This window comes from Carassius auratus, chromosome 29 (genome assembly GCF_003368295.1).
Source record: "Carassius auratus strain Wakin chromosome 29, ASM336829v1, whole genome shotgun sequence".
Taxonomy (NCBI): domain Eukaryota; kingdom Metazoa; phylum Chordata; class Actinopteri; order Cypriniformes; family Cyprinidae; genus Carassius; species Carassius auratus.
This window is the reverse complement of record NC_039271.1, coordinates 4,373,225-4,398,539: the sequence shown is the minus strand read 5'-3', so window position 1 is coordinate 4,398,539 and position 25,315 is coordinate 4,373,225. Positions and strand designations below refer to the sequence as shown.

Genomic DNA, 25,315 nt, shown 5'->3' with positions numbered 1-25,315 from the left:
TTTTTTCAAACTGAGGGACAAACATAAAGAAAAAATTTTAATGCAAAAAAAAAAAAAAAAGTTTTTACCTTCCTCTCGACTTCCTTGTTTCGCGTCGGATGCTGTATTCACACGTCTGTGTCTCCAGAGGATCTGCTCCGGCACGTCCCGCGTCTTATCTCTCGCTCTCTCAACACCTTCCACTCATTCCTCCTTCACTTCACAAAAGCACAGACTTCCCATCATGCCTCTGTGTGTCGCTCAACACAACCGTTTAATGCCTTGATTTTTTTGAAAGGTGTTTGTTTTGACCGTGGGCTTTTCTCAAATGAGAACGAAGAAGATTAGAGGTTCAGATTTCTGGCTTGAGCTGAAGATGAGATATATGTTTCTAATACTCAGCTCAAGGCAGAAATATATATGTGTGTGTGTGTGTGTGTGTGTGTGCGACTAACTGAGAAAGTCAGTGAAAAACAGCGACTAGTGGGAAGAATGAGTCCAGAGCTCTGCACACTCATATGCCGTGTCGTCATTTTTGTCCACATTTACGACGTCAGTCCTGTGTTAATGTTGATTTACGCTCAATTTCAGCTGTATAAACTCAAGTCGAGTGTGTGTGTGACTCTGAAGGTGTAGACCTGTGATTCCAGGGAATGTTTTCAGCGCGTCTGACACACAAAGGCGGCTCTGTGCCCTCCGTGTTTCTAACACAAGCAGCTCCTGGACTGCAATTTGGGAGGCGTGCAGCTCGGTAAATTGCTGGGTTCGACAGCGGTGCTTTCACTGAGGGAATGGGCTTCATCATCCGCGTAATTGTCAGGGGTATTTTTTGTTTAATTAGCTTGTTAGTAATTACCTTATAAACCAAATAACACCCTTCTGAACCCAAGGGCTGTTCTGATCTGTTGAGAGAGGCGTGCAGCGACGCTCTTCACCGGTGCGCAGATATCTGCTCTCTGAACGCCTCTTCTTGTGTTTTCAGAGCAAACAACAGGATCTCCAGGATCTCGTCAGAGCGGCTCACTTCGCTGGTCGCACTGGAGACGCTGGACCTTAGCAACAACAATATTATGGAGGTTCGCTCCGGGGCTTTTCCTCCTCTTCCTCTGAAAAACCTGTGAGTCCTTCTTCTGTTCTCAACTGACCTGCTTTCCAGAAACCGCCAGGAGTCTCACATCAGTGCTCACTGAGCTTTCACACTAGTTTAAGCTCTTTCAGATTAGTTTTTGCTCCGTTAGACTAGTTTAAGCTAATTTTAGACTAGTCTGTGCCCTGTTTGACTAGTTTAAGCTCTTTCAGACTAGTTTATGCTCCATTTGTTTAGTTTAAGCTCTTTTAGACTATTTTAAGATCTTCAGACTAGTTTATGCTCCATTAGTCTAGTTTAAGCTCTTTCAGACTAGTTTATGCTCCATTAGTCTAGTTTAAGCTCTTTCAGACTCATTTATGCTCCATTTGTTTAGTTTAAGCTCTTTTAGACTATTTTAAGATCTTTCAGACTAGTCTATGCTCCATTAGTCCAGTTAAAGCTCTTTCAGATGAGTTTAAGATCTTTTAGACTATTTTAAGATCTTTCAGATGAGTTTAAGCTCCATTAGTCTAGTTTAAGCTCTTTCAGACTAGTTTATGCTCCATTAGTCTAGTTTAAGCTCTTTCAGTCTAGTTTAAGCTTTCAGACTAGTTTAAGCTTATTTTAAGCAAGGTTTATATTAGGTTAAGCTGTTTTTGACGAGTTTGTTTTAAATTAGTTTATTAAACTTTTTTTAATTTAAGCTCTATTGAACTAGTTTAAGATTTAAAAAAAAAGGGTACACTTTTTTTGAGTAGTTTAAGCTTCACTTTTAGATTAAACTTATTTTAAAGATTAGTTTATGCTTCTTTAGACTAATTTAAGTTATTTTTAGTTTTTTAATCTAAGTTGAATTTGAGGCCTTTTGGACTAGTTTAAGCAAATTGTAAACTAGTTTGGATTTTTTACACTAATTTTTTTTTTTGAGCCAAGCTTAATGTATTGTGTGACTCAGCAGAAGTAGTTTCTTGTCTGTTGATTATAGGTTTATTGTTTATTAGCAGATCTGTGAGTGTCTAGCAGATGTTTCAGCTTGTCATGCCTCTGTGTTTCTGCAGGTTGATGAATAATAACCGTATTTCCACGCTGGAGCACGGCTGCTTCAGTAACCTCTCCAACTCTCTACTGGTGTTAAAACTCAACAAAAACCGTCTGAGCTCCATCCCGCCCAAGATCTTCTCGCTGCCGCACCTGCAGCACCTGTACGTGATCTTGTTTTCAAAACCTATTTTGATCGCTACTGTAGACATCAGTGTTAATATCTGAACTATAAACTTTCGTCCCAGTATTTCTGTGACCCTGCAGCACAAAAACAGTCATAGGTAGCACATTTATATTTGGAGCAATAGACAACAAGCATTGAATATCACCAATGCACCAAATAAATTTTTCTTTTTTTGCCCAAAATCATTATCAAAACAGCTCTAAGGCATATTTATTATTAATTGTCTGTTGTGTTATGTGTGACAGAGAGCTGAGCAGGAACCGTGTGCGGCGCATCGAGGGTCTGACGTTCCACGGTCTCCACAGCCTGCTCTCGCTGAAGATCCAGAGGAACAGCATCACGCGGCTCATGGACGGCGCTTTCTGGGGTCTGAACAACATGGAAGTCCTGTGAGTGCACGGGGAACGTTTGCCTATGCGAAATAGAAATGCAGGGATTTGGCCTAGAGTGGGAACCCTGAACTATGGAACCAGTTTTCGATACCTAACCCTAGTGTGATGTGTGATGTGTGTGTGTGTGTGTGTGTGTGAGCAGGCAGCTGGAGCACAATAACCTGACGGAGGTGAGCAAAGGCTGGCTCTACGGCCTCCTGACGCTGCAGCAGCTGCTTCTGTCACACAACGCCATCAGCCGAATCAAACCAGACGCCTGGGAGTTCTGCCAGAAACTCTCCGAACTGTGAGTCTACTTCCCTCTCACAGATACCTCTCTGTCCCATCATGCATTAGTGCAGGGCGGGACAACCTGTTGTGTTCTCCTGTCTAAAGTGCTCTAAACACTGTAGCTCATCGTTTCTTGAGAGGAAGAACATCACCGATGTGTTTCTGGGAGTTAAAGTGGTTTTTAAGATTTAGAGTAGTAAAAAAGAATGTTTCAAAATCTTGAATGAAGCAAAGATTATTGGAGTGCTTTTTACAAGAACACTGCACAAAATGTAACATTTGCATCTTGTTACTTTACAACCATCGAAACATTCTAAAATTGTTGGCAAGTAAAATTTTTTTTGAAATATTGCTTAAAACACGATGAAATGTCTGCTACGGGGACAAGAAAACTAATGGTTTTCTCTTTAAATAAAGATTATTTTTCACACCCCATTGACAGATATTTGTTCTTGTATTTAGCAAAAGCCAACACGATTTTAATCATATTTTTTGAAAACAAGACTTAGTAAGTAAATGTGTATTATAGTAAGAAAATATCCATGAAAACACTATTTCAGTTTCTACTACAACTTTTTGTGTCTAATTAAATAATGTTTACTGTTTCTCTGTAATTTATTCGTGATATGCACCAGCAATTTCTAAACTAAAATTGTTTTTAAAAATCCTAAAACATTTTTTCCAGTGGTTTAACCTCTTTTAAACTAGTTTAAGCTTTTATGTAATTATTTAATATCTTAAAATGTCAGTTTTTTTTTAAATCATGATCAATAATTCCGCCAGTTCAGGATTGATACAATGGATAAATAATGACATGAAAATGATTATATTTATTCTGATATATGGTATATTTATTCATTTAGCAAACATTTGCAAGTAAATTATTCAGAAGTGAAGAACTGCGATCATTTCTTCACGCCCGGTGATGTTCAAAGCGGGTTTGACTGCTGTTTTATCGACTGCTTCTCTCGATGTTGTCGTTGTCTGTCAGCGATCTGAGCTGGAACCAGTTGAGCCGTTTGGAGGAAGGCAGTTTCGTGGGACTCGGTGTCCTCGAGCAGCTCCACATCGGGAACAACCGCATCAGTTTCATCGCTGACGGAGCGTTTCGAGGCCTCGCAAACCTGCAGACGCTGTGAGTCGAGCTTCTGCATCGCTTCAATCTACATGACATGAACGAGGCGTTTCATGATGATGCTTGTAATAGAAATCAATGAGATCTTTATTTCAGTACAGTACATTCTTTCATAAAATGATCTAAATATGTGTCCCTGTGTCACAAAAGCATAAGTAACACAGATATATTTGTAGCAATAGTATTGTATGGGTCAAAACGATAAATGTTTCTTTTATGCCAAATAAAACAACAGTGTAAATATAACAAAACTTCATTTTTCCTCTGATTTCTCTCCTTCTCCAGAGATCTGAAGTATAATGAGATCTCGTGGACCATCGAGGACATGAACGGCCCGTTCTCTGCTCTCGATCATCTGAGGAAACTGTGAGTGATCTTACGTGCTTTACAATATTATCTTATTTTCCTTTAGTGCTTTTCTATAGTATTGAGCCTCAAATGTCAACTATGCATCGGATTGGTTTCTTCAAATTATATAAAAATATGAATGGTATTAGAACGTTTTACTAAAACAATAGAACCCTTAAGATAACATGTATAAAGTAAAATACATATCTTTAAGCGTTGCAGAATTCACTTAAGTGGACGATTATGTAATTGTGGCATCCATAATTGTAATCGTGATTAGAAATTTGATTAATTGTGCATCCCTTAATTTGACAAACAGAATCTGCGGGTTTGAACGAATCAAGTGAGTCAATGATGCAGTGACTCGTTCATTTATAAAGTCACTTGCTTCGTTTCTGAACGAATCATTCATTTGAGCGAATCGATTCAATGAATGATTCGATGACTCGCTCACTTGTTTCATTCCTGAATTAATTAGCCATTTTAATTAATTGAATGATTCAATGACTTCACCTTCTTGCACTTTTAGTTTCACACTGAGAGAATCATTCAAAAAAAGTGATAATAATAATAATAATATATAAAATTTGTTGCTAAATCAAAATATTTCTTTCTAAAGCTACTTTTTTTTTATGCTGATCGATGCTTTTCTTATCTAACACAATAATTAATCTTTTGGGTAACTGATATTCAATTAATTTGGGATTAATAAGTGCTGGGAAATGATTAAATGCATGCAAAATTATTTATTGTTTATATTATATATATGTGTGTACTGTGTATATTCACAGTATAAAGACATACATACACTATATGCATTGAATATATATATATTTACATATTTATATTCATATAATTTATACTATATATATAAATATATTTAATGCATAAACAACATTTCTCTTAAATGTATGCATGCATGTGTGTGTATTTAAACACTTTCCTGAAAACAGTTGTTTTTCTGTTCCTCCAGGTTCCTCCAAAGCAATCGGATCCGCTCGGTCACCAGGAAGTCGTTCACAGGCCTGGACACGCTGGAGCAGCTGTGAGTCTCTCTCTCTCTCTCTCTCAGATCTGAAGCGTTTGGTGATGAGGATGATGATGATGTGTGTTTATCAGCTTCCTAAACGTCTGTTCTCTCCTCACATCCCAGGGACTTGAGCAACAACGCCATCATGTCGCTTCAAGCCAACGCTTTCTCTCAGATGAAGAAGCTCACAGAGCTGTACGTATGAAGGCAGTTTCACACCGAGGCAGACGTGAAGCTGTGGTGATTATTCACGTCTCTCTCTCTCTCTCTCTCTCTCTCTCTCTCTCTCTCTCTCCGTCAGGCACCTGAACACCTCCAGTCTGCTGTGTGACTGCCAGCTCAAGTGGTTTTCTCCGTGGGTGGCCGAGCACGCTTTCCTTCCTCTGGTGAACGCCAGCTGCGCCCATCCACATCTGCTCAAGGGCAGAAGCGTCTTCGCCGTGGCCCAGGAGGAGTTTGTGTGCGGTGAGTCCACTTCTTTAAACATCTTACTCACGATTCTGTTTTACTGGAAGCGCAGAGAAGAAACGAATATCAAGCGTGAGAGTAGTGTCACAAAATATTTCTATTTCAAATAAAAACTGTTCTTTCTATTCATCCTGAAAAAGTAAGGTTCCAAAAAATAAAATAAATGTTTTCAACATTGATAATAATCAGAAATGTTTCTTGAGCAGTAAATCATCATATTATTCTGATTTCTGAAGATCATGTGACACTGAAGACTGGAGAAATGATGCTAAAAATACAGTGGAGCATCACAGAAATAAATTATAGTTTAACACCGATTCACACAGAAAACAGATGTTTTAGAAGTGAATAATATTTCACAATTTTATTGTATTTATTTTTTTTTAATTAGAATACATTAAATATGACTTGTGTAATGTTTGCTGAAAATTCAGCATTGCATCACAGGAATAAATTGGATTTTACAATATATTCACATAGACAACAGTTTATGTGAAGGTTAATAATATTTCAATTTTTTATGCATTTTTGGTGACTAAAAATTATTATAATTATATTATAATAAATTAAAATATTTAGAATAAATTTAAATAAAACTGGTGTAGTGGGTGCTAAAAAAAATTCAGCTTTGCATCAAAGGAATAAATTTAATTTTACAATATATTCACATAGTGAACACTTATTTTAAATTGTAATACATTTTCACAATATTACTGTTTTTATTATATTTTTAATTAAAAAAATGCAGCCTTGGTGAGTAAAAGAGTCTTCTTTCAGAAACATATTAAATGGAAGTATATGTAAAAAAAAAATGCCATTTAAAAACTGAACCTAAACTGAAATTGAATTGAGAAACAAAACATAATAAGATGATGAATATTTGATGTTTTTGTGCCTGGCAGATGATTTCCCCAAACCCCAGATCACGGTTCAGCCCGAGACACAATCAGCCATCAAAGACAGCAACGTGACGTTCGTCTGCTCTGCGGCCAGCTCCAGCGACTCCCCGATGACCTTCGCCTGGAAGAAAGACAACGAGATCCTGAACGACGCTGAGATCCACAACCAGGCTCACCTGCGCTCTCAGGCCGGAGAGGTCAGCGAGGTCACCGAGTACACCACCACACTTCAGCTGCGCCACGTGGAGTTCACTAGTGAGGGCAGATACCAGTGCGTCATCTCCAACCACTTCGGCTCCTCGTACTCCACCAAAGCCAAGCTCACCGTCCACAGTAAGAGTTCGGATCGACTCATTCACACAATCACACTGCAGAAAAATGACTTTTAATGTATCTAAACATTCCTGAATCAAGATGCATAAAACTGTCCCAAATGGATTATGGGGGTTAGTTGCAAAGTTGTATTTCCTTTAGTTTGTGAAAGCGATTTCTAATCTGTTTTTCCCTCGCAGTGCTGCCGTTCTTCACCAAGAAGCCGATGGACCTGACGATCCGCGCCGGAGCCACCGCGCGTCTGGAGTGTGCTGCTAGCGGACACCCGTCTCCTCAGATCGCCTGGCAGAAGGACGGAGGAACAGACTTCCCTGCGGCCCGCGAGCGCCGGATGCACGTCATGCCCAGAGACGACGTGTTCTTCATCGTGGACGTGAAGACGGAGGACATCGGCGTCTACAGCTGCACTGCACAGAACACAGCCGGAGCCGTCTCTGCTAACGCTACGCTAACGGTGCTGGGTAAGAGTTAGCATGTGCTCGGCAGAAATTATCATTCTGAAAGAGTGACACTAAACCAAACCGAAATTAAAGATTTAATTTAGCTAACAACTGAAGTATATATTTAAGCCAAAAAAAAAAGAATATATTATAAATATAACAATTATATTCACATTTATTTAAACAACATTCTTAATAATAATTTATTAAATAATCAATTCTTACCTATAAAATATTTAAATAGCATAAAGCAGATTTTCTGTCAACTTTTTCATTTTTGAAATGTAATATATATATATATATATATATATATATATATATACACGTATTAATTACTTAATTTTAGAATTTTAATTTATATATATATATATATATATATATATATATATATATATATATATATATATATATATATATTATTGAAATATATTTAAATATACATAATTAAATCATTAGAAATTAAATGTATATATTTAAATAATTTGAAAAATGTTAAGCCAGTTTTTCTATCAACTTTTTAATTACCTAATCTTAGAATTTTAATATATATATTTAAAACATTTTTCTTTTTTTGTACTTCCCTCCTATATGTCTGTGGTGTCTTCAAATGCATGCATAAAATATTTTGGTCTTTTTTGTGTATTGTATTATTATTATTATTATTATTATTATATAGTGATATGTCACACTCGATTAAAAACCACATTTATTGTCTGAATTTTATGAAAAAAAATCTATGTTACCTAATAAAAGTGAGAAAGCTTATTATTAGATGAGAGGAGCTACAAATCATGTGTAGTGCAGCTTTATTCACGCATTAGCTTCATCGAAATTGTGGGAATTTCAGTTCTAGATGAAATCGTTGCTTGTGTAATTTGACTGCTTAAGTGTGCATGGTTTTTCTGAAACGTCCCGTTCTTCCGCAGAGACGCCGTCGTTCCTGCGTCCGCTGCTGGACCGTGTGGTGGTGAAGGGCGAGACCGCGGTGCTGCAGTGCATCGCTGGAGGAAGTCCTCCGCCTCGACTCAACTGGACCAAAGACCACAGTCCGCTGCAGACGACCGAGAGACACTTCTTCGCCGCCGCGAACCAGCTGCTGATCATCGTGGACGCCGCGGACGGAGACGCAGGGACCTACACCTGCGAGATGTCCAACCCGCTGGGCACGGAGCGAGGGAACCTGCGTCTGGCCGTCCTGCCCAACCCAAACTGTGAGTCGGGGCCGGCGTCCGGCGGGGCTCTGGGGCCGGAGGAGGACGGCTGGACCACGGTGGGCATCGTGATCATCGCTGTGGTGTGCTGCGTGGTGGGAACCTCTCTGGTGTGGGTCGTGATCATCTATCACACGCGCCGACGCAACGAGGACTGCAGCGTCACCAACACAGGTGAACAACTACACCATCCTGCTTTTACTGAAGCTAAAGTGACCTGATGCCACTTACCCTTCTGTCTCTCTGGTGTTTAGATGAGACGAATCTCCCGGCGGACATCCCGAGCTATCTGTCGTCTCAGGGAACGCTAGCGGAGCGTCAGGACGGATACATGACGTCTGAGAGCGGCGGCAGCCATCCGTACATCAGCTCCTCCATCGGGGGGCTTTACATGCCGCCCAAAGACATTAACGGTAAGACGTCTTTAAATGCACTGTAAAAAATACACGTATGGAAAATTTACAGTAAAAAAAAAGTTATTTACTGCAAGACAATACAGTGTAGATGAACTCTTATAGTGTTATAGCAAATTACTAAATTACAGGATTTTACTTTAATAATATACTGAGTAGCCTTATTATAGTCAACCAAAACAAAAAGATTATTGCTTCAAATTTCATTATTTAACTATTTTATTTCATGTAGTTGCTAAAGCAACATTTCAGATTTTTTTATTTTTGTAACTAAACTAAAATAACTATAACTAATCACTAAAGCTAAATAAAAACTATAGAGACATGTATATATTTTATTTATTTTTATTAATTTTTTTAATAATAACTTAAAATAACAAAAAAAAAAAAAAAAAAAAACAGGCAAAAAAGTTTCTATAAACCATATTTAAAAAAAAATAATATGGCTAAAACTAAACAAGATTTCTCAAATGAACTAAAATGAAAATATAACTATTAATACTGAAAATATTAATAAATCTATTATGGTATCTCAGTTCCTGATACATAAAACTATATACATAACTAACGAGAAAAAACGTGATGAAAAATCATTAAATGTAACTTCCACTTCAAAAAGTTTTACAGTAAATTGATTTGCTGTAAAATTTTATGAAATGGCTCATTACAGATTTATTTGTTATCATATATATATATATATATATATATTTATATAAAGGGAACAGAAGAGTTACAGTTTTTCGTTGTAAATTACAAGATGATTTTGCCGTTAGAAAACATTTCCTGCTGGATTCATTGCGGTTTTTCACTGTATATGACGTGGGAGATTTGTTACTGTAGTATTTATTAAACCATTTCTGGTCTCGTAGGCCTCTGCCAGCTGGACACAGGAAGTGAGGTGGACATGGAGGCGGCGATCGACCCCCTGCTGTGCCGTTATCACGGACCGATGAGACGGAGCAAGCGCTACAGCCCTGATCTGACCGACTCCTTCAGCGGTGAGAGACACAGACACACACTGGACACTCGTCTGTGTCTGCGTGGGTTAATCCTGACCTCTTCTTCTCTCGTGCAGCGTCAGAGCAGCGGACCTTCGGAGCCACTTCCTCCTGTGGCAGGAAGTGTGAGTTCTACACCTGCGGCTCCGCCCCCGAGTCCTTCGATCACATGATGATGCAGCTGGGAGACACTTCCTGTGCGGAGGACTGTGAGAGAGGAGAGAGTGTCCTGGGCTCCTCGGGGTCATATATGGGTGAGTCTGAGATCTGTATCATGCTCACTTCACATTTATCAACAGGAAACACGAGCAGTAATCATGAGAATGCTTTAAAATAACACACATGTGCTTTACATTCACGTGACCGTACAGTCACAAACAAACATAGAAAAAATATATTTTTTTTTATTAAACCAATAAACCTTGAATTTTTATTTTGTACAAATTAACAACAATAAGCTATAAAGCCATAAAATATTTTTGTAATGAAAAAAATATATATATTTTTTACAATATTTATTTATAAATTAAATTTTTATATATATATATATATATATATATATATATATATATATATATATATATAAATAAAAACTTTTTCATCTAGTTGCTATGTAAATATTGTGTTTAGTTGTGAGTTGTTTTACTAATAATTAAAAACTGAATAGAAAAAAATGACAAAAACAAACAACTGACTCATCAAAATTTAAAATGAAAATAATTGAAGATATTAATGCAATGTTATAGTAACATATTTTTTCATCTAGTTGCCTTTTTTGTAACTTGTTTTACTAAAATAAAAATATTTATTTTTATTAAACCAATAAACCTTTAATTTTTATTTTTTATAAATTAACAGCAATAAGCTACAAAACCATAAAATATTTTTATAATGAAAAATAATATTTTAAATAATATATTTATAATTTTGTACAATATTTATTTATAAATGAAATATAAAATTACTTTTTTCATCTAGTTGCCATGTAAATATTTTTAGTTGTGAGTTTTTACTACAATAAAAACTGAATAGAAAAAAATAAAAATGACAAACAACTGAGTCATTAAAATTAAAATAAAAACAAATTTAAAATAATAAAGCAATGTTATTGTAACAGATTTTTTCATCTAGTTGCCTTTTTGTAACTTGTTTTGCTAAAATAAAACTAAAGCTAAATTAAAAAAAAAACTATATAGCAAAAGGAATTTAAAAAATATGCAACTTCTAATGTATTTATTAATCTTAGTGCTCATTTCAGCATTCACTAATACAATAATGAATCAATCCCTGCTGAACACATACGTTTCAGTGTTTTCACTGTTATACACTAGGGGGTGCTATTACACATCTCCTGAACGAGTCTAGAATCACTCGATCAAAAACACAGACGAGGAAGACACAGAAACTCATATGTAAGCGTATGCATATGAAAAATAATGCGATCGTCAACACTAACCGCATATAACTGTCTGAAGTTAACGAGTGAAATGTGGCTCTAGAAAGTGTGCAAGCTTTGAAAGAACTGATGGAAGCCATCTACTGCAGCTTTGATAATATTGTTTATTATGATGTGCTTGTGATCTCAGGGACGTTTGGGAAAGCGGCGTGGCGTCCGCCGCAGGAGCTCTGCGCTCATAACGCCGTCATTCTTCACGAGAATCCGTACGCAGCGCTTCACGCCGACTCGGACCTGGACTCGGAGCAGGCGAGCGTTTACGAGCAGCCGTTTCATCACGGGACGATAGAGAGCTTTCCCACGTCACCGCTGGGCTCCTAGCGCTTCCACACGAGGACCACCAAAACCCAGAACCCCTCTACCTCAAGAAAGGAGCTGCGACTGAATGTAAATGACACGATTGTACAGAAAAACAGAGTATATGCATTTTATACCAAATTATATTTTGTAAATTAATAGTGTAAATATTTTTCCTACTCTTTTCCTGTAAATGTACGCCTGAGTCAGATATATGCAACGCATCGAGGGCTAGTTAATGATGTTTATGATGTTTATTCCGCTTTGGCTTTTGCTTTGAATAAAGCACCATTTGCACAAACTAGTACACAATAAACATTCCCGTGAGCTGCTACATGTGAACGCTTGCGTCATGTTTATACGCTTCAGTTTTGATGGTTCTTCATTGGAGCAGGTTTGGAGAAATATAGCACAGCATCAGTGTGTCATCAATAGATGCTCTGCAGTGAATGGGTGCCGTCGGCCGATAAAAACATCACAATAATCCAAAGCACTCCAGTCCATCAGGGAACATCTGGAGAAGACAAAAGATGAAACTGTTTTTTAATCAGTTGAGGCGTCTCATCACAATCTTCTTTAGAAACTGACAATTCAAGTTTTAAAGTCAACATGAAAACGCTTTTGCAACTTGTAAATGTATTTCTGAGTGAAACCAGTGTTTGGCAATGTTCGCTCTAGTTTAAACGAGGTCATGGGTTCGATTCCCAGGAAATACTCTCGATTAGATTTATTATACCTTGACTTCATGACATCGTGGTTTTTTGTTTGTTTGTTTTTTAGTATTAATGAAATACTAATACTTAAATTTTAGAATCTGTTTTTATGCTTGAATTTTAATCGACAGTTTTTGTAAAAAATCTATAAAATTGTAATTTAAAAAAATTGCGTGTTAATTTTTTTTCTTTTTTAACATTTTTTGCATTTAATTTAATTTAATTTTTACTTTTATTTTATTATTATAATTAATTAAATTTTATTTATTTTAAGTATTCATTTAAGTTAAATAAAAAAATTAAAATGTTGCCTTGGGAGCTAGTAGAAATTATTTTTACATTAAAGTAAAAACGGTTTTATTGTAGTTTTAAAAGCCACTAAACACGAAAGCAGCGTGTTGATCAAAGCATTTCGAGTCGAGAAGCGTTTCGTTGCAACCGCAGCTTTCTGTCAAAAAAAAAAAAAACCTGAGAATGACTGGAATTCTTTGATTTTGGCTCCAGTGAAAGCAGACAGGAAATCAGCTATTTCTCAGACCACCGGCGGATTCTCCCTGATCCTGCGCCGGCCGAGGAGCGTCTGCACGTGACCCCAGCGCTGGATCGGCTGACCTCAGATCTGCTGAAGCACAGAGTTTACCTCCCACTCCGTGACTAAAGCACAGCTAATGGATTTCACATGCCTGTCTCTTATCTCCACTTAGAGCCGATTGGTCCTCATTGTTGCCAGATGTTACAGCGGTGACGCAGATGTTGAGATAATCGATGACCGGCCGAGTCATTTAGCTCTCATCTCTGCCGAGAGATCTGATCTGGTTCTGTCAGAGGATGCTTTCTTATTGCACTGAAAATCTTCATCCATCGATGTAAACCAGATGTTCTTTATGAATGGCTCATTGAATTGTTGACTAATAAGCAAAAACTTCAATATTGACAATATAGCTTATCTGTAATTAATTATTATACACCACTGGATAAAGTATAACTGGTGATTTTCTGAGAAGGACAAACCAGTCTGAACTTGAACGCTTTGATCAGATAGTGATAGTTTAACACGACTAATGACGCTGGAGCTGAGGATCCGGTGTTAATGCTTGAATGTGTCTGTGTTTAGACTGTGTTCAGTGAGACGAGAGCGTTTCCACTCCAGGTGCTTTCCACTCCTCCAGCTGAGACGACTTCTCATTCTTCCTCTGTATGTGCGGAGAGAAGGAGAGAAGGAGAGAGATGTAGGTTCAGAGTGGTTCTGCTTCACTGGAGGCACCTAACACAACGTTTTTTTTCAAACAGAGTTCATGAACACGCCCTCTGTCTGCCATTGGTCAGACCTCATCATAGCTCCGCCTCCATACTCAAAACCAGCTCAGCTTTAATGTTGGGAGTATTTTAAGATGTAAATCATCCACATGAAAACAGCTGGAATGCAGGACGATGATGTTGACCATAAGTGAGTGGAGATGGAGTTTTATGGCAATAGAAACGGACTTGACTCAGGGAACAAATTTAGGTTATAAAAACGTTGTGGGAACATTGATTTGACGTGTTTTTAAAACATTACCATGTCCAGTTTTCATATCAGGATTAGAATGTTATTTAAATGTTGCTAAAATCTTAAAATATATATATATATATATATATATATATATATATATATACAGTCTTGTTCAAAATAATAGCAGTACAATGTGACTAACCAGAATAATCAAGGTTTTTCGTATTTTTTTTATTGCTACGTGGCAAACAAGTTACCAGTAGGTTCAGTAGATTCTCAGAAAACAAATGAGACCCAGCATTCATGATATGCACGCTCTTAAGGCTGTGCAATTGGGCAATTAGTTGAATTAGTTGAAAGGTGTGTGTTCAAAAAAATAGCAGTGTGGCATTCAATCACTGAGGTCATCAATTTTGTGAAGAAACAGGTGTGAATCAGGTGGCCCCTATTTAAGGATGAAGCCAACACTTGTTGAACATGCATTTGAAAGCTGAGGAAAATGGGTCGTTCAAGACATTGTTCAGAAGAACAGCGTACTTTGATTAAAAAGTTGATTAGAGAGGGGAAAACCTATAAAGAGGTGCAAAAAATGATAGGCTGTTCAGCTAAAATGATCTCCAATGCCTTAAAATGGAGAGCAAAACCAGAGAGACGTGGAAGAAAACGGAAGACAACCATCAAAATGGATAGAAGAATAACCAGAATGGCAAAGGCTCAGCCAATGATCACCTCCAGGATGATCAAAGACAGTCTGGAGTTACCTGTAAGTACTGTGACAGTTAGAAGACGTCTGTGTGAAGCTAATCTATTTTCAAGAATCCCCCGCAAAGTCCCTCTGTTAAAAAAAAGGCATGTGCAGAAGAGGTTACAATTTGCCAAAGAACACATCAACTGGCCTAAAGAGAAATGGAGGAACATTTTGTGGACTGATGAGAGTAAAATTGTTCTTTTTGGGTCCAAGGGCCACAGGCAGTTTGTGAGACGACCCCCAAACTCTGAATTCAAGCCACAGTACACAGTGAAGACAGTGAAGCATGGAGGTGCAAGCATCATGATATGGGCATGTTTCTCCTACTATGGTGTTGGGCCTATTTATCGCATACCAGGGATCATGGATCAGTTTGCATATGTTAAAATACTTGAAGAGGTCATGTTGCCCTATGCTGAAGAGGACATGCCCTTGAAATGGTTGTTTCAACAAGACAATGACCCAAAACACACTAGTAAACGGGCAAAGTCTTGGTTCCAAACCAACAAAATTAATGTTATGGAGTGGCCAGCCCAATCTCCAGACCTTAATCCAATTGAGAACTTGTGGGGTGATATCAAAAATGCTGTTTCTGAAGCAAAACCAAGAAATGTGAATGAATTGTGGAATGTTGTTAAAGAATCATGGAGTGGAATAACAGCTGAGAGGTGCCACAAGTTGGTTGACTCCATGCCACACAGATGTCAAGCAGTTTTAAAAAACTGTGGTCATACAACTAAATATTAGTTTAGTGATTCACAGGATTGCTAAATCCCAGAAAAAAAAATGTTTGTACAAAATAGTTTTGAGTTTGTACAGTCAAAGGTAGACACTGCTATTTTTTTGAACACACCCCTTTCAACTAATTGCCCAATTGCACAGCCTTAAGAGCGTGCATATCATGAATGCTGGGTCTTGTTTGTTTTCTGACAATCTACTGAACCTACTGGTAACTTGTTTGCCACGTAGCAATAAAAAAATATACTAAAAACCTTGATTATTCTGGTTAGTCACATTGTACTGCTATTATTTTGAACAAGACTGTATATATATTTTTTTTTTTTTTTTTTTTCTTGTTTATGTGAATATTAAAGAAACATTCCATTTCATCATTTTGAAACTATTCAGAGAATGTTACATTTGAATGTTGTCTGAAGATTCTAAAACATGTAGCAACATTTAAAAAACATTCGATGAACGTCTAACTATTTTCAAGAAAGGAAACATTCGATGAACCATAAATAATGTTTGTTTATCTTAACATTATTAAAGGCCAGATAGTTCCCCAGCTAAATGTCTTAACATTTAATTAAAATTATAAAAACGTTATTTCTGAATGCTCTCTGTTTTTAAAATGTTAAAGTAGAACACTGGATGTCTATAGAATGTTGAGCTTATAACGGTTTCTCAATGTTATGAGAACGTATATCAAATATTAATGAGTTTACAAAAATAAGAACGTTATGTCCTAACATTTCTATCAATCTTCTGAAGAGCATCTCTGTTAGCTGTAGGTTGTATGAAATGAAGCCATGCACACTGACATCAGGTGTGGTCGTGGAGATCATGTTTTCATGAACACACAACACTCTCCCGCTGCAGATTGTACGGTGATGTTATCCCCAGATCCACGGCCCACCCAGAAGAGTCGCTCAAGAGGTTTTTATGGGCTCACAGTCGTTCCTCTGTTGGTTTATCGGAGCTCGGCCAACTCACATATACTGTCACACGCAGCAGATTCTCTCCCGCTTCCAAGCCAAATTAGCACCATCCAAGAAGAAATCAGACTCCAGAAATAAAGAGTCAGTATGCAGTTGATTTGAGCTGCCGTCGCACTGGCTCTCAGAACAAAGATCTGCTGATGTTTTCCAGACGCTCTGGAACGAAGCTCCATCATCTCAGATTCAGAAACACACAGACAATCATCAGAGACCTTCAGAACTGATGCTGATTTCAACTAGAAAAGTCCACATCCCAAATAAACGTTCTCTGGGAATCTTCCCCTCCTCTTGGAATAGGTTTATCGACCATATAATACCTTCATGAATTAATGTTTTTTTTTTTTTTTATGTTCATCTTGATATTTTTTATTTTTAGTATTCAGATTTTTTTCCTATGGTACATTAATGATTTCATCTTAAATTTTTATATATTTACCGTACTTGTGATATTTTTCTAGAAAAGTATACTTTTTCATCCTATTTCACGATACTTTTATTTTTTATACTTCTGATATATTAATAATTTATGATATATGTTTTAATATCTTTTATAATGCTTTTATATATTTAGATATATTTTTATGGTTTTGTTATTTATATTTTAAATTGCCTGGTTTATTACACCTTATTATATACATTTTTTTTTCTTTTAGAGCTTGAAATTCCCTTCCATTCAAACATTCAGCTGAACATTTTATGAGGTGAATTATGTATTTTAGAGAGACTGAAGGTTCATTGATCAGTGTGTTTTAGGAAAGAGTGCATCGGATGACATGTGAGCACCTGGTTTAGTGTGTGTATGTGTGTGTGTGTGTGTGTGTGGTGTTCCTGCAGAGGCTGAATGACTGTTATTACACTAATGGCTTGGTAATGTTGGTTTTCCGGACTCGTGTGATTGTTGCCAAACCTGCAGCTCTGAACACAGGTGGAAGATTCACTCTTTAACAGCACTAAAGCTCCTTTCACATCAGTGTGCCTTTACATAAACTGACTATTATACAGCTACACGGGACAGGTAGCCCAAAAATGTCCAGTTTCTCACCTAGATGTCATTCCAAACCTGTAAGACTTCTTCTGAACACAAAAGAAGATATTTTGAGGAATGTTAGGAATCAGACGGTAGCCAGTAATATCCACAGGTTTGTGTGTGTGTGTGTTGTTTTTTTTTTTTTTACCATACTATGGAAGCCACACACTCTCTCTCTCTCTCACACACACACACACGCACACACACAATGCTCTTGGTGTGTTTTAAGGCCCAGATGGTTCTTCAAGTCTGTGAGCTGCTGCACTTCAAACACTGTAATTAACAATCACACGTGCAGAACACATGCACACACACACACACACACACACACTCAACGAACAGACACTGACAACACTTCACTAATCAACTTCTGACATTTCTGATTGTTCTCTGAACACCCAGGTTTGAATGTTTTTTTCTTGTTTATGTGAATGTTAAAGGAACATTCCATTTCATCATTTTGAAACCATTCAGAGAATGTTACATTTGAATGTTGTCTGAAGATTCTAAAACATGTAGCAACATTTAAAAAACATTCGATGAACGTCTAACTATAACTTTACAGATTAAAAAAATACTCGATGAATCATGTATAAATAATGTTTTGTTGTTGTTGTTGTTTTTGTTAATGTTTCGAGGACATTAATAAAATTCAGATAATTCCCCAGCTAAAAAAAAATTTCTGAATGTTCAAACATCCTTTAATTTTTTTCTTGGTTTTATCAACATTATGGGAACATGCAAACAATATGGAAATGTTATTTATGAATGTTTAAAAAAAATGTTACACAGATTTCGAATGAGCTGCTAGAAGAACATTTGTTCATAACTTTAAAGAGAACTTTCCCTGTGAGCTGGACACGTCAACCTAACATTACTAGAAACATCGAACCAACTCAGTGATGATGTGCTCAATGTGCTTCAGTTCGGTCTTGTGTAAGAAGTGTGGGCGAGTTTTGATCTGCATCAGATCTGATCTCATCACGAGTTTAGACGCTTCTTCTTCAGTCTGTCTCGGTTTAAATCCTCTCCTCGTTCACAAACCATCTGAACTCGCACACATCTGTGTTCTCCATCAGAGGTGGATTGTGGGGCTTCAGAGGGGCTCGAGGAGACAGAGGAACCGTGAAAACATTCAAGAGACAGGCCAGAGAAAATAATTCTCAATCAGTGCTCATGTGGAGACAAACATCATCATCCTCTGCTGAGACGTTCTCAGAGTCAGCCAAAAAATTAAACTGGATTTCTGTGTGGAGTTTTTGCTGTGGATGTCTCTGGCAGACTGAAGCTTTTTCTGCCCAAAATAAACACATGCTGCGCCGCCAGACGCCTGCTGACGCTCGGCTCTAATTGGCTGCAAATCAGAGGCTCCGCCTCCGCGCAACGAGCAGCCAATCACAGCGCTCTGCCTGAAAGCACACAAAACAGTGGAACAAAACCATGAACAAAACACACTTGTGATCTCTGATGTTGAGTGAAAACTGCTGGTGAGTGAGAATAAGAGTCTAATACTGCATTCAGAACAGACACAAGTTTATGAACTTGACGATTAATATGACACGCTCTTGCTGGAGAGTGTGAAGAACAAAGAGGCTTTAATGTGAAAACAAAAATGTTCAATTTGCGCCACCTAGCGGAAACGACGATTGCGTTGGACCGTGGTCACAATAGAAAAGTCTATTTTTTATTGTATAAATAAAATATTATTTGAAATAATAATATATACATATCCAAAAATATTTATAATTAAATATATAATATAGTTATACATTAAAAGAAACGTGTATATATATATATACATGGTAAAACAAAAATATATTAAAATAAATGTGTGTGCGTGTATATATGCTAAATGTATTTTCTTATGTATAAATACATTCATTAAATATTAAATTAATGATTTACTTATTATTTAAATAACTACATAAATTTTAATATCTAATATATATTTATAATATCAATATTAATAAAAAATATCAGGCATAGGACATGAAAGATAATTGAATAAAAACTATATTTAAAAAAAAGAATAAATGCATTAATTCTTCACATATATAATCATATAAAGGAATCTTTTGATAAAATACACAAAACTAATGTGTGTATAAATGAAATAAAAAATACATTTATGCATTTAGCAGACGCTTTTATCCAAAGCGACTTACAATGCATTCATGCTAACATTTTTTACCTTTGTATAAGATATTAAATTTATATATATCAATGAATAAAAATGCAAGATTTATGTATAATGTATGTACATGTGTAATCTAAAATTGATAACTATATTAATAAATGATATATGCATGTGTAAGAGTTATAAAGTCTTCAAAGGTTTGACTCTCAGTAAATGAAGGAGACTTTTTCTTTACACACAAAGTAAATTGATGCGCTGTATTGTTTTGGAGGTCAGATGCACTGCAGTGATTAGTGCACTCGTTAGTGTGTTTACTTGAGTGACTCTTCATTACTGACGGCCTGATTAGAGCGGTGACCTTTGACCTGATGTCTCTGTGTCTGCTGGTAATGACGTGAGGGTCAGGAAGACGTCTCACTCCCTGCTAATGAACCTCCCGCTGATATCAGGTTAATGAGCCTCGTGTGCTTCACTGTTTGATCAGAAAGAAGCTTCGCTGAGCCTGCACCCTTCGCTTTCATTTATCTGCATGTGTTTATCTGAGGGCTAAACCTCCAGAAACTTCATTCATACTGATGGTTTGATGGCCTTGTCAAAAAAAATAAATAAATAAAATAAAATATATATATATATATATGTGTGTATATATATATATATATATATATATATATATATATATATATATATATATATATATATATATATATATATATAGTTAATAAAATATATATATAATTAAAAAATAATAATATGTCTAATAGAATAATGGTTAATAACGTTTTGCACAGTCTAAAATTAAAGATACAGAAATAAATCAACAGCAGTAAAAACAGCTGTGTAAACTAATTCTATATGTAGAAATAAAATTAGCAAAACTAAGATAATCTCAAAAGTTACTTAAATACTATATATTGCCATAAATTTAAAGAAAATTAATTTACCGACTTCGTCCAGTTTCTTGTTTGTTATGCTAATGCTAATCTAATCTCTAGCAGGAGTCTTTTATTAATCTCATTGTCAAAAACTTGCTTCATTGTTTGTGAGTTAATGTTAGTTCTGCCCACAGTTTCTTTCGCATAAAATACTATGTTCTCTTCTTTTTACTTCTTCTTTGAGACACAAAAAGTTGAATGTAATAAGAACCGCTTCATCTGAATCTTTTACATATTTAGGACCCGCTGGTCTATAACAGAGAATTATATCTAGATCGGTGACAGAAACGCGATACATTTACATTTAGTCCTCGGTCAGATAAGAGTTAATACAAGACAATACAAAGAGCAGCAGCGCCTCCTTGTGGATCAACGACGCAACTGACGCTAAAACACGATTTAAATACAGGATTTTTAAAATAATAATACATTGCTAAATAAATATCTGAAATAAGAAAGTAAAAAACATTTTTTTAATTGAAATAATAAAAACAATTCTAATATTTAATATATACTCAAATGCAATATACATTTTGAAGTCAATTAAAAAATGAATAAAAATGTATAATAGCAATTGTATAATATGAAATAAATTCTTAAAAAATGAATACAATTAAAATATCAATGTATAATGTATTTGCGTAATATAAAATAAATTCCTGAATTATTAAAATATTTAATATACAAAGAAATAAAAAAATATTTTTTTTATATTAATGTATAATGTATGTTTTTGTGATTATGTTCATGTTCTTATATAATTCGATGTAAATTTGAGGCCATAATCAAACTAACAGCCACCGTGTGGATCAACAACACGACTGAGAAAACACTTGTGTAAAATAACATTTATTTCATTCTCTGTGATTTGAGGTTTTCAGATTTATTACAGAAACCCGAGGCTCCGTGAACACTGAATGTTCACAAGAATAGCTCATAAAAACCTGTACAATCATATACACAAAGACAGATTTGATCGTTATCCCATCAATAAATAATCTCATCCATCTCAAACTGATGCTCAGATAAAGAACATCATTAATGTTGTTGTGAAATGATTAGTGATGAAAAACACAAGTGTGTGGTTTAATAACTCTTCCTGATCGTGAATGAACAGCTCAGTAGATTATATTCCTCTCTTGCGTCAGAGGTTAGCGTAGTATCGGTCTCGGTTCTCGTAATCTCTGTAGGCGAACTTGGCGTCTTTCTTGTTGTGTGGGATGCGGCCGAAGGGGGCGTGGTCATGGAAACAGCTGTCAAACACCTCGTCAACCACTAGCTCCGCCTCCTCCCGGCTCACCTTGCGCACGGCGAGGATGGAGCGCAGCGCTCGGCCGCGAACACACGCCTAAAACATGAACACACATGAACACACACATCCAGAAACCATCCAGACACACAGCCGAGGACACAAACCTGATGGTGCTCTTTCAGGCCGAAGTTAAATCTGGAAATCTCATTAACGAACGAACAGTCTCCGCTCAGATTAGCAGCTCGGATCTGAAGAGAACAAACAAACAAGTGTCTCACGCTGTACATTATTTAACACCAGAATTAAATGTAGAAAACCAACATGATGTTTACAATTTTACTAAAAGAAAATGCACCAGGTTAACTTTTTTCAAATGTCTCTGTAAAGGGTTTTATTTTAGTTTTACTATTTTTAAATATTAGATGTGACGTGGTTTTTAAAAAGGTTTTATTTAAGTTATACTTCTTTAATTTCAGATGCAGTTATTACATTTTTTGGTTACAATTTATAAAAACATTTTAATTTTGGTAAGATTATTTATTTTTATTTTAAATGTGGTTTCTAAAATGTTTTGGATACTATTTTTTATTTTATATGTAATTTCTAATTTTTTTTAAAGGTTTTTAAAGCATTTATTTTGGTTGCCACATTAGATGTGTATTATATTCTTTTAAATTTTTAATTAAATTTAAATGTGGATTCTAGAATGTTTTATAATAGTTACACTTTTTTTGTTTTTAACATTTTAATTTGGATTCTATTTTAAAATTTTATATATGACGTTCTTAAAATATTTTGGTTTCAGTATTATATATTTTAGATGTGATTTTTAATTTTTATTATAATATTTGATTATAGTTTAATTTTATTATTGTTTTACAGTTTAATTTATTAATTTAATATAATTTTTTAGATGTGTTTTTTAACATTGTATTTTGGATTATATTCTTTTATTTTAAATGAGGTTTTTAAAAGCATTTATTTTGGTTTTCATATTCTATATTTTAGATGTGGGTTAGGGTTAGGTTAGGATTTATTTGTTTAATATTATTTTTAATGTTAGAAGTGGATTCTAGAATTTTATTTAGATGTTCATTAACATATTATTATGGATTTTTTTTTTTATATGAGTTTTTTTAAAAGCATTTATTTTGATTTCTGTACGTTATGGTTAATTTTTATTTTTTATTATATTATTTGTAATTTTAAATGTGGATTCTAGAATGTTTTATTATAGTTACACTTTTAATTTTTTTTATTTTTTTTTAGCTTTTTTTTTTTATTTAATTTTTTTATTTTTTTGAGGTTCTTAAAAAACATTTTGGTTTCTGTATTTTATATTTTAGATATGTTTTTTAACATTATATTTTGGATTCTATTTTTTTTTAGTATTTTAAAAGCATCTATTTATTTTGGTTAGCGTATTTTAGATGTGGTTTCTCTGATGTAGTGATGCTCTGGCCGGTGTCCTCACCTCGGAGCAGGCCAGGTGTCTGAAGCTGTTAAACCAGTCGACTCGGGCCCTGCAGTGATCGAAGGCATGGATCAGCTCGTGGGTCACCACACGGTTCATGTGAGCCTGCTGATGGATGTTGTTCTGGCATAAGACGATCTGCACACACAGACTCGGGTCAGACCAACACCGTCCCGTTCTTCTGACTCATCAAGTGTTTTTGGGTCTCACCTGAGAGGTGGCAGCATCAAAGCCCCCGCTGACCGTCCCATCGCAGTCCTCACAGGAGAAATGTCTGTCTTTATGAACTGTACTGAGAGGAAATCAAGTCACAAACGTCAGTGAGACATCAGCAGCGCGGAGGAAGAGTTCATGTGAAGGGCTCTTACCAGCCGGAGCTCTTCATCGCACCCAGCAGGAGCTTAGCATAAGGACCTGAAGGAGACACGCACCGCTTCAGTTCATGTGTTAAGAAACAGCATTGCCAGATGCAAACTAAAAATTCTTAGAAAAAAAAAATTCTAGAATGTGACATTAAAATAATATGAATCATACTTATAATATACTTGGAATTACCTTTTTTATTTTAAATTCAATGGTAGAGACAAGATAATAAATGTCATTAAATAATAAAATCAAATTGAAATGTAAACTCAGAATTGCATGAAAAAAAATCATAATCACCTTCTAAAAATATATTTTTATTTGCTGGCAGCATGCAAAAATTGTGAAAAAAATGTGAGATTAAATAATAATAATAATAATAATATATAATAATAAAACTAAAGAAAATCACAATTACTTTTAGTTTGAGAGAGGGATTCAACCCTGAATTCAGAAAAAAGAAAGTCAAAATTGTAAAAAAAAAAAAGTTTTTTAGATTATAAAAAAGTCAGAATTGTGAGATAAAAATTCATAATCACTCTTTTATTTTTTCCTTGTAATTCGTGATGAAAACAAGCTTCCATAGAGATGATATAAAACATGACGTGTGTGTGTGAGAAAGAGAGAGTGTGTGTGTGTGAGTGAGTGAGTGTGTGTGTGTGTGTGTGAGTGAGTGTGTCAGTGATGTGTGTGTGTGTGTGTGTGTGTGTGTGTGTGAGTGAGTGAGTGAGTGAGTGTGTGTGACTGAGTGAGTGAGTGAGTGTGTGGTGTGTGTGTGTAAGTGAGTGTGTGTGTGTGTGTGTGTGTATGTGTGTGTGTGTGTGTGTGTACAGTTCTCTACAAAAACATTACTGCATACTTCTGTAAGATCAACTCTTGTTGTAATGTTCTAATAACGGAATCACTCGCGTGTTCTCTTACTCGTGTCCATGGCGACCTGCAGCATGATGTGACACTTGTGTCTGAAGGTGAAGAGACTCTCTCCGATCGAGCCCTGCTTGAACCTGCTGCCGCTGCCGCTGCGCTCGGGATACAAACCGTAGCCGAACTCTTCCTCCTTCCTCTTCCTCTCCTCTTCAGTCTCTCTGCTCTCCTGCAGCGGCGCTTTATTAATAAACTCATCTTCTTCTCCTCTGTTTTGAGCCATAGCTCCGATCTGCGCGTGTGTGTACGCAGAGGTCACGCGGGCGGGTGTCCGCGAGTCACGTGACTGGAAGCAGGAGAGGAGAGAGAGCGGGATTAAAGTAACGTTAGTTTAGTAATTAAATTGCTCGGGATTTTTACTGAATCTACTAAGTGTTGGCGGTACTTATTTTATATTTTTTTGATTTTTTTAAAATAATACCTCCCCAAGGTTGTTTTTCTTTTCAAAATAAAAGTCCACAACTAGACACAAGTAGATTTTTTTTTTTATCTCTCTCTCTCTCCCTCTCTCTATGAAATATATATGTCATATCCTGACAAAAAACGAGCATTATAAAAACCAAAAATGG

At 35.9% G+C, this 25,315-nt stretch overlaps 3 protein-coding genes across 5 annotated transcripts in view; 1 reads left to right on the top strand and 2 right to left on the bottom strand.

The window, feature by feature from the left end:
• LOC113048460 (leucine-rich repeats and immunoglobulin-like domains protein 3) overlaps positions 1 to 12,299 on the top strand; it is a 20,248-nt gene extending 7,949 nt beyond the window's left edge. Inside the window, exons 4-19 of the mRNA XM_026210274.1 lie at positions 962 to 1,096; positions 2,107 to 2,250; positions 2,519 to 2,662; positions 2,808 to 2,951; positions 3,927 to 4,070; positions 4,356 to 4,436; positions 5,392 to 5,463; positions 5,572 to 5,643; positions 5,750 to 5,913; positions 6,819 to 7,148; positions 7,328 to 7,609; positions 8,515 to 8,973; positions 9,054 to 9,212; positions 10,082 to 10,210; positions 10,288 to 10,464; positions 11,797 to 12,299. Coding sequence (XP_026066059.1) covers positions 962 to 1,096; positions 2,107 to 2,250; positions 2,519 to 2,662; positions 2,808 to 2,951; positions 3,927 to 4,070; positions 4,356 to 4,436; positions 5,392 to 5,463; positions 5,572 to 5,643; positions 5,750 to 5,913; positions 6,819 to 7,148; positions 7,328 to 7,609; positions 8,515 to 8,973; positions 9,054 to 9,212; positions 10,082 to 10,210; positions 10,288 to 10,464; positions 11,797 to 11,987 — 2,827 coding nt within the window. The 3' untranslated portion in view covers positions 11,988 to 12,299. The remainder of the gene's footprint in view (positions 1 to 961; positions 1,097 to 2,106; positions 2,251 to 2,518; positions 2,663 to 2,807; positions 2,952 to 3,926; positions 4,071 to 4,355; positions 4,437 to 5,391; positions 5,464 to 5,571; positions 5,644 to 5,749; positions 5,914 to 6,818; positions 7,149 to 7,327; positions 7,610 to 8,514; positions 8,974 to 9,053; positions 9,213 to 10,081; positions 10,211 to 10,287; positions 10,465 to 11,796) is intronic.
• LOC113048471 (B-cell receptor CD22-like) overlaps positions 1 to 25,315 on the bottom strand; it is a 1,131,192-nt gene that overhangs the window by 1,038,935 nt on the left and 66,942 nt on the right. The gene's annotated exons all lie outside the window — the stretch shown is intronic.
• LOC113048543 (mitochondrial inner membrane protease ATP23 homolog) lies at positions 21,567 to 24,984 on the bottom strand. The gene is made up of 6 exons (XM_026210417.1): positions 24,744 to 24,984; positions 23,828 to 23,873; positions 23,670 to 23,751; positions 23,460 to 23,597; positions 22,150 to 22,233; positions 21,567 to 22,081 (listed from the first exon to the last, which is right to left on the bottom strand). The coding sequence occupies exons 1-6, from the start codon at positions 24,967 to 24,969 to the stop codon at positions 21,878 to 21,880; spliced, it is 780 nt and encodes a 259-aa protein (XP_026066202.1). The 5' UTR covers positions 24,970 to 24,984; the 3' UTR covers positions 21,567 to 21,877.

Excerpts from the sequence above, each read along its gene's own strand:
- LOC113048543 (XM_026210417.1), bottom strand. The coding sequence starts at position 24,969 with ATGGCTCAAAACAGAGGAGAAGAAGATGAGTTTATTAATAAAGCGCCG. Across the intron at positions 23,874-24,743 it reads GCAGGTCGCCATGGACACGA|GTCCTTATGCTAAGCTCCTG; the intron begins GTAAGAGAACAC and ends TGTCTCCTTCAG. Across the intron at positions 22,082-22,149 it reads GCCTGAAAGAGCACCATCAG|GCGTGTGTTCGCGGCCGAGC; the intron begins GTTTGTGTCCTC and ends TTCATGTTTTAG.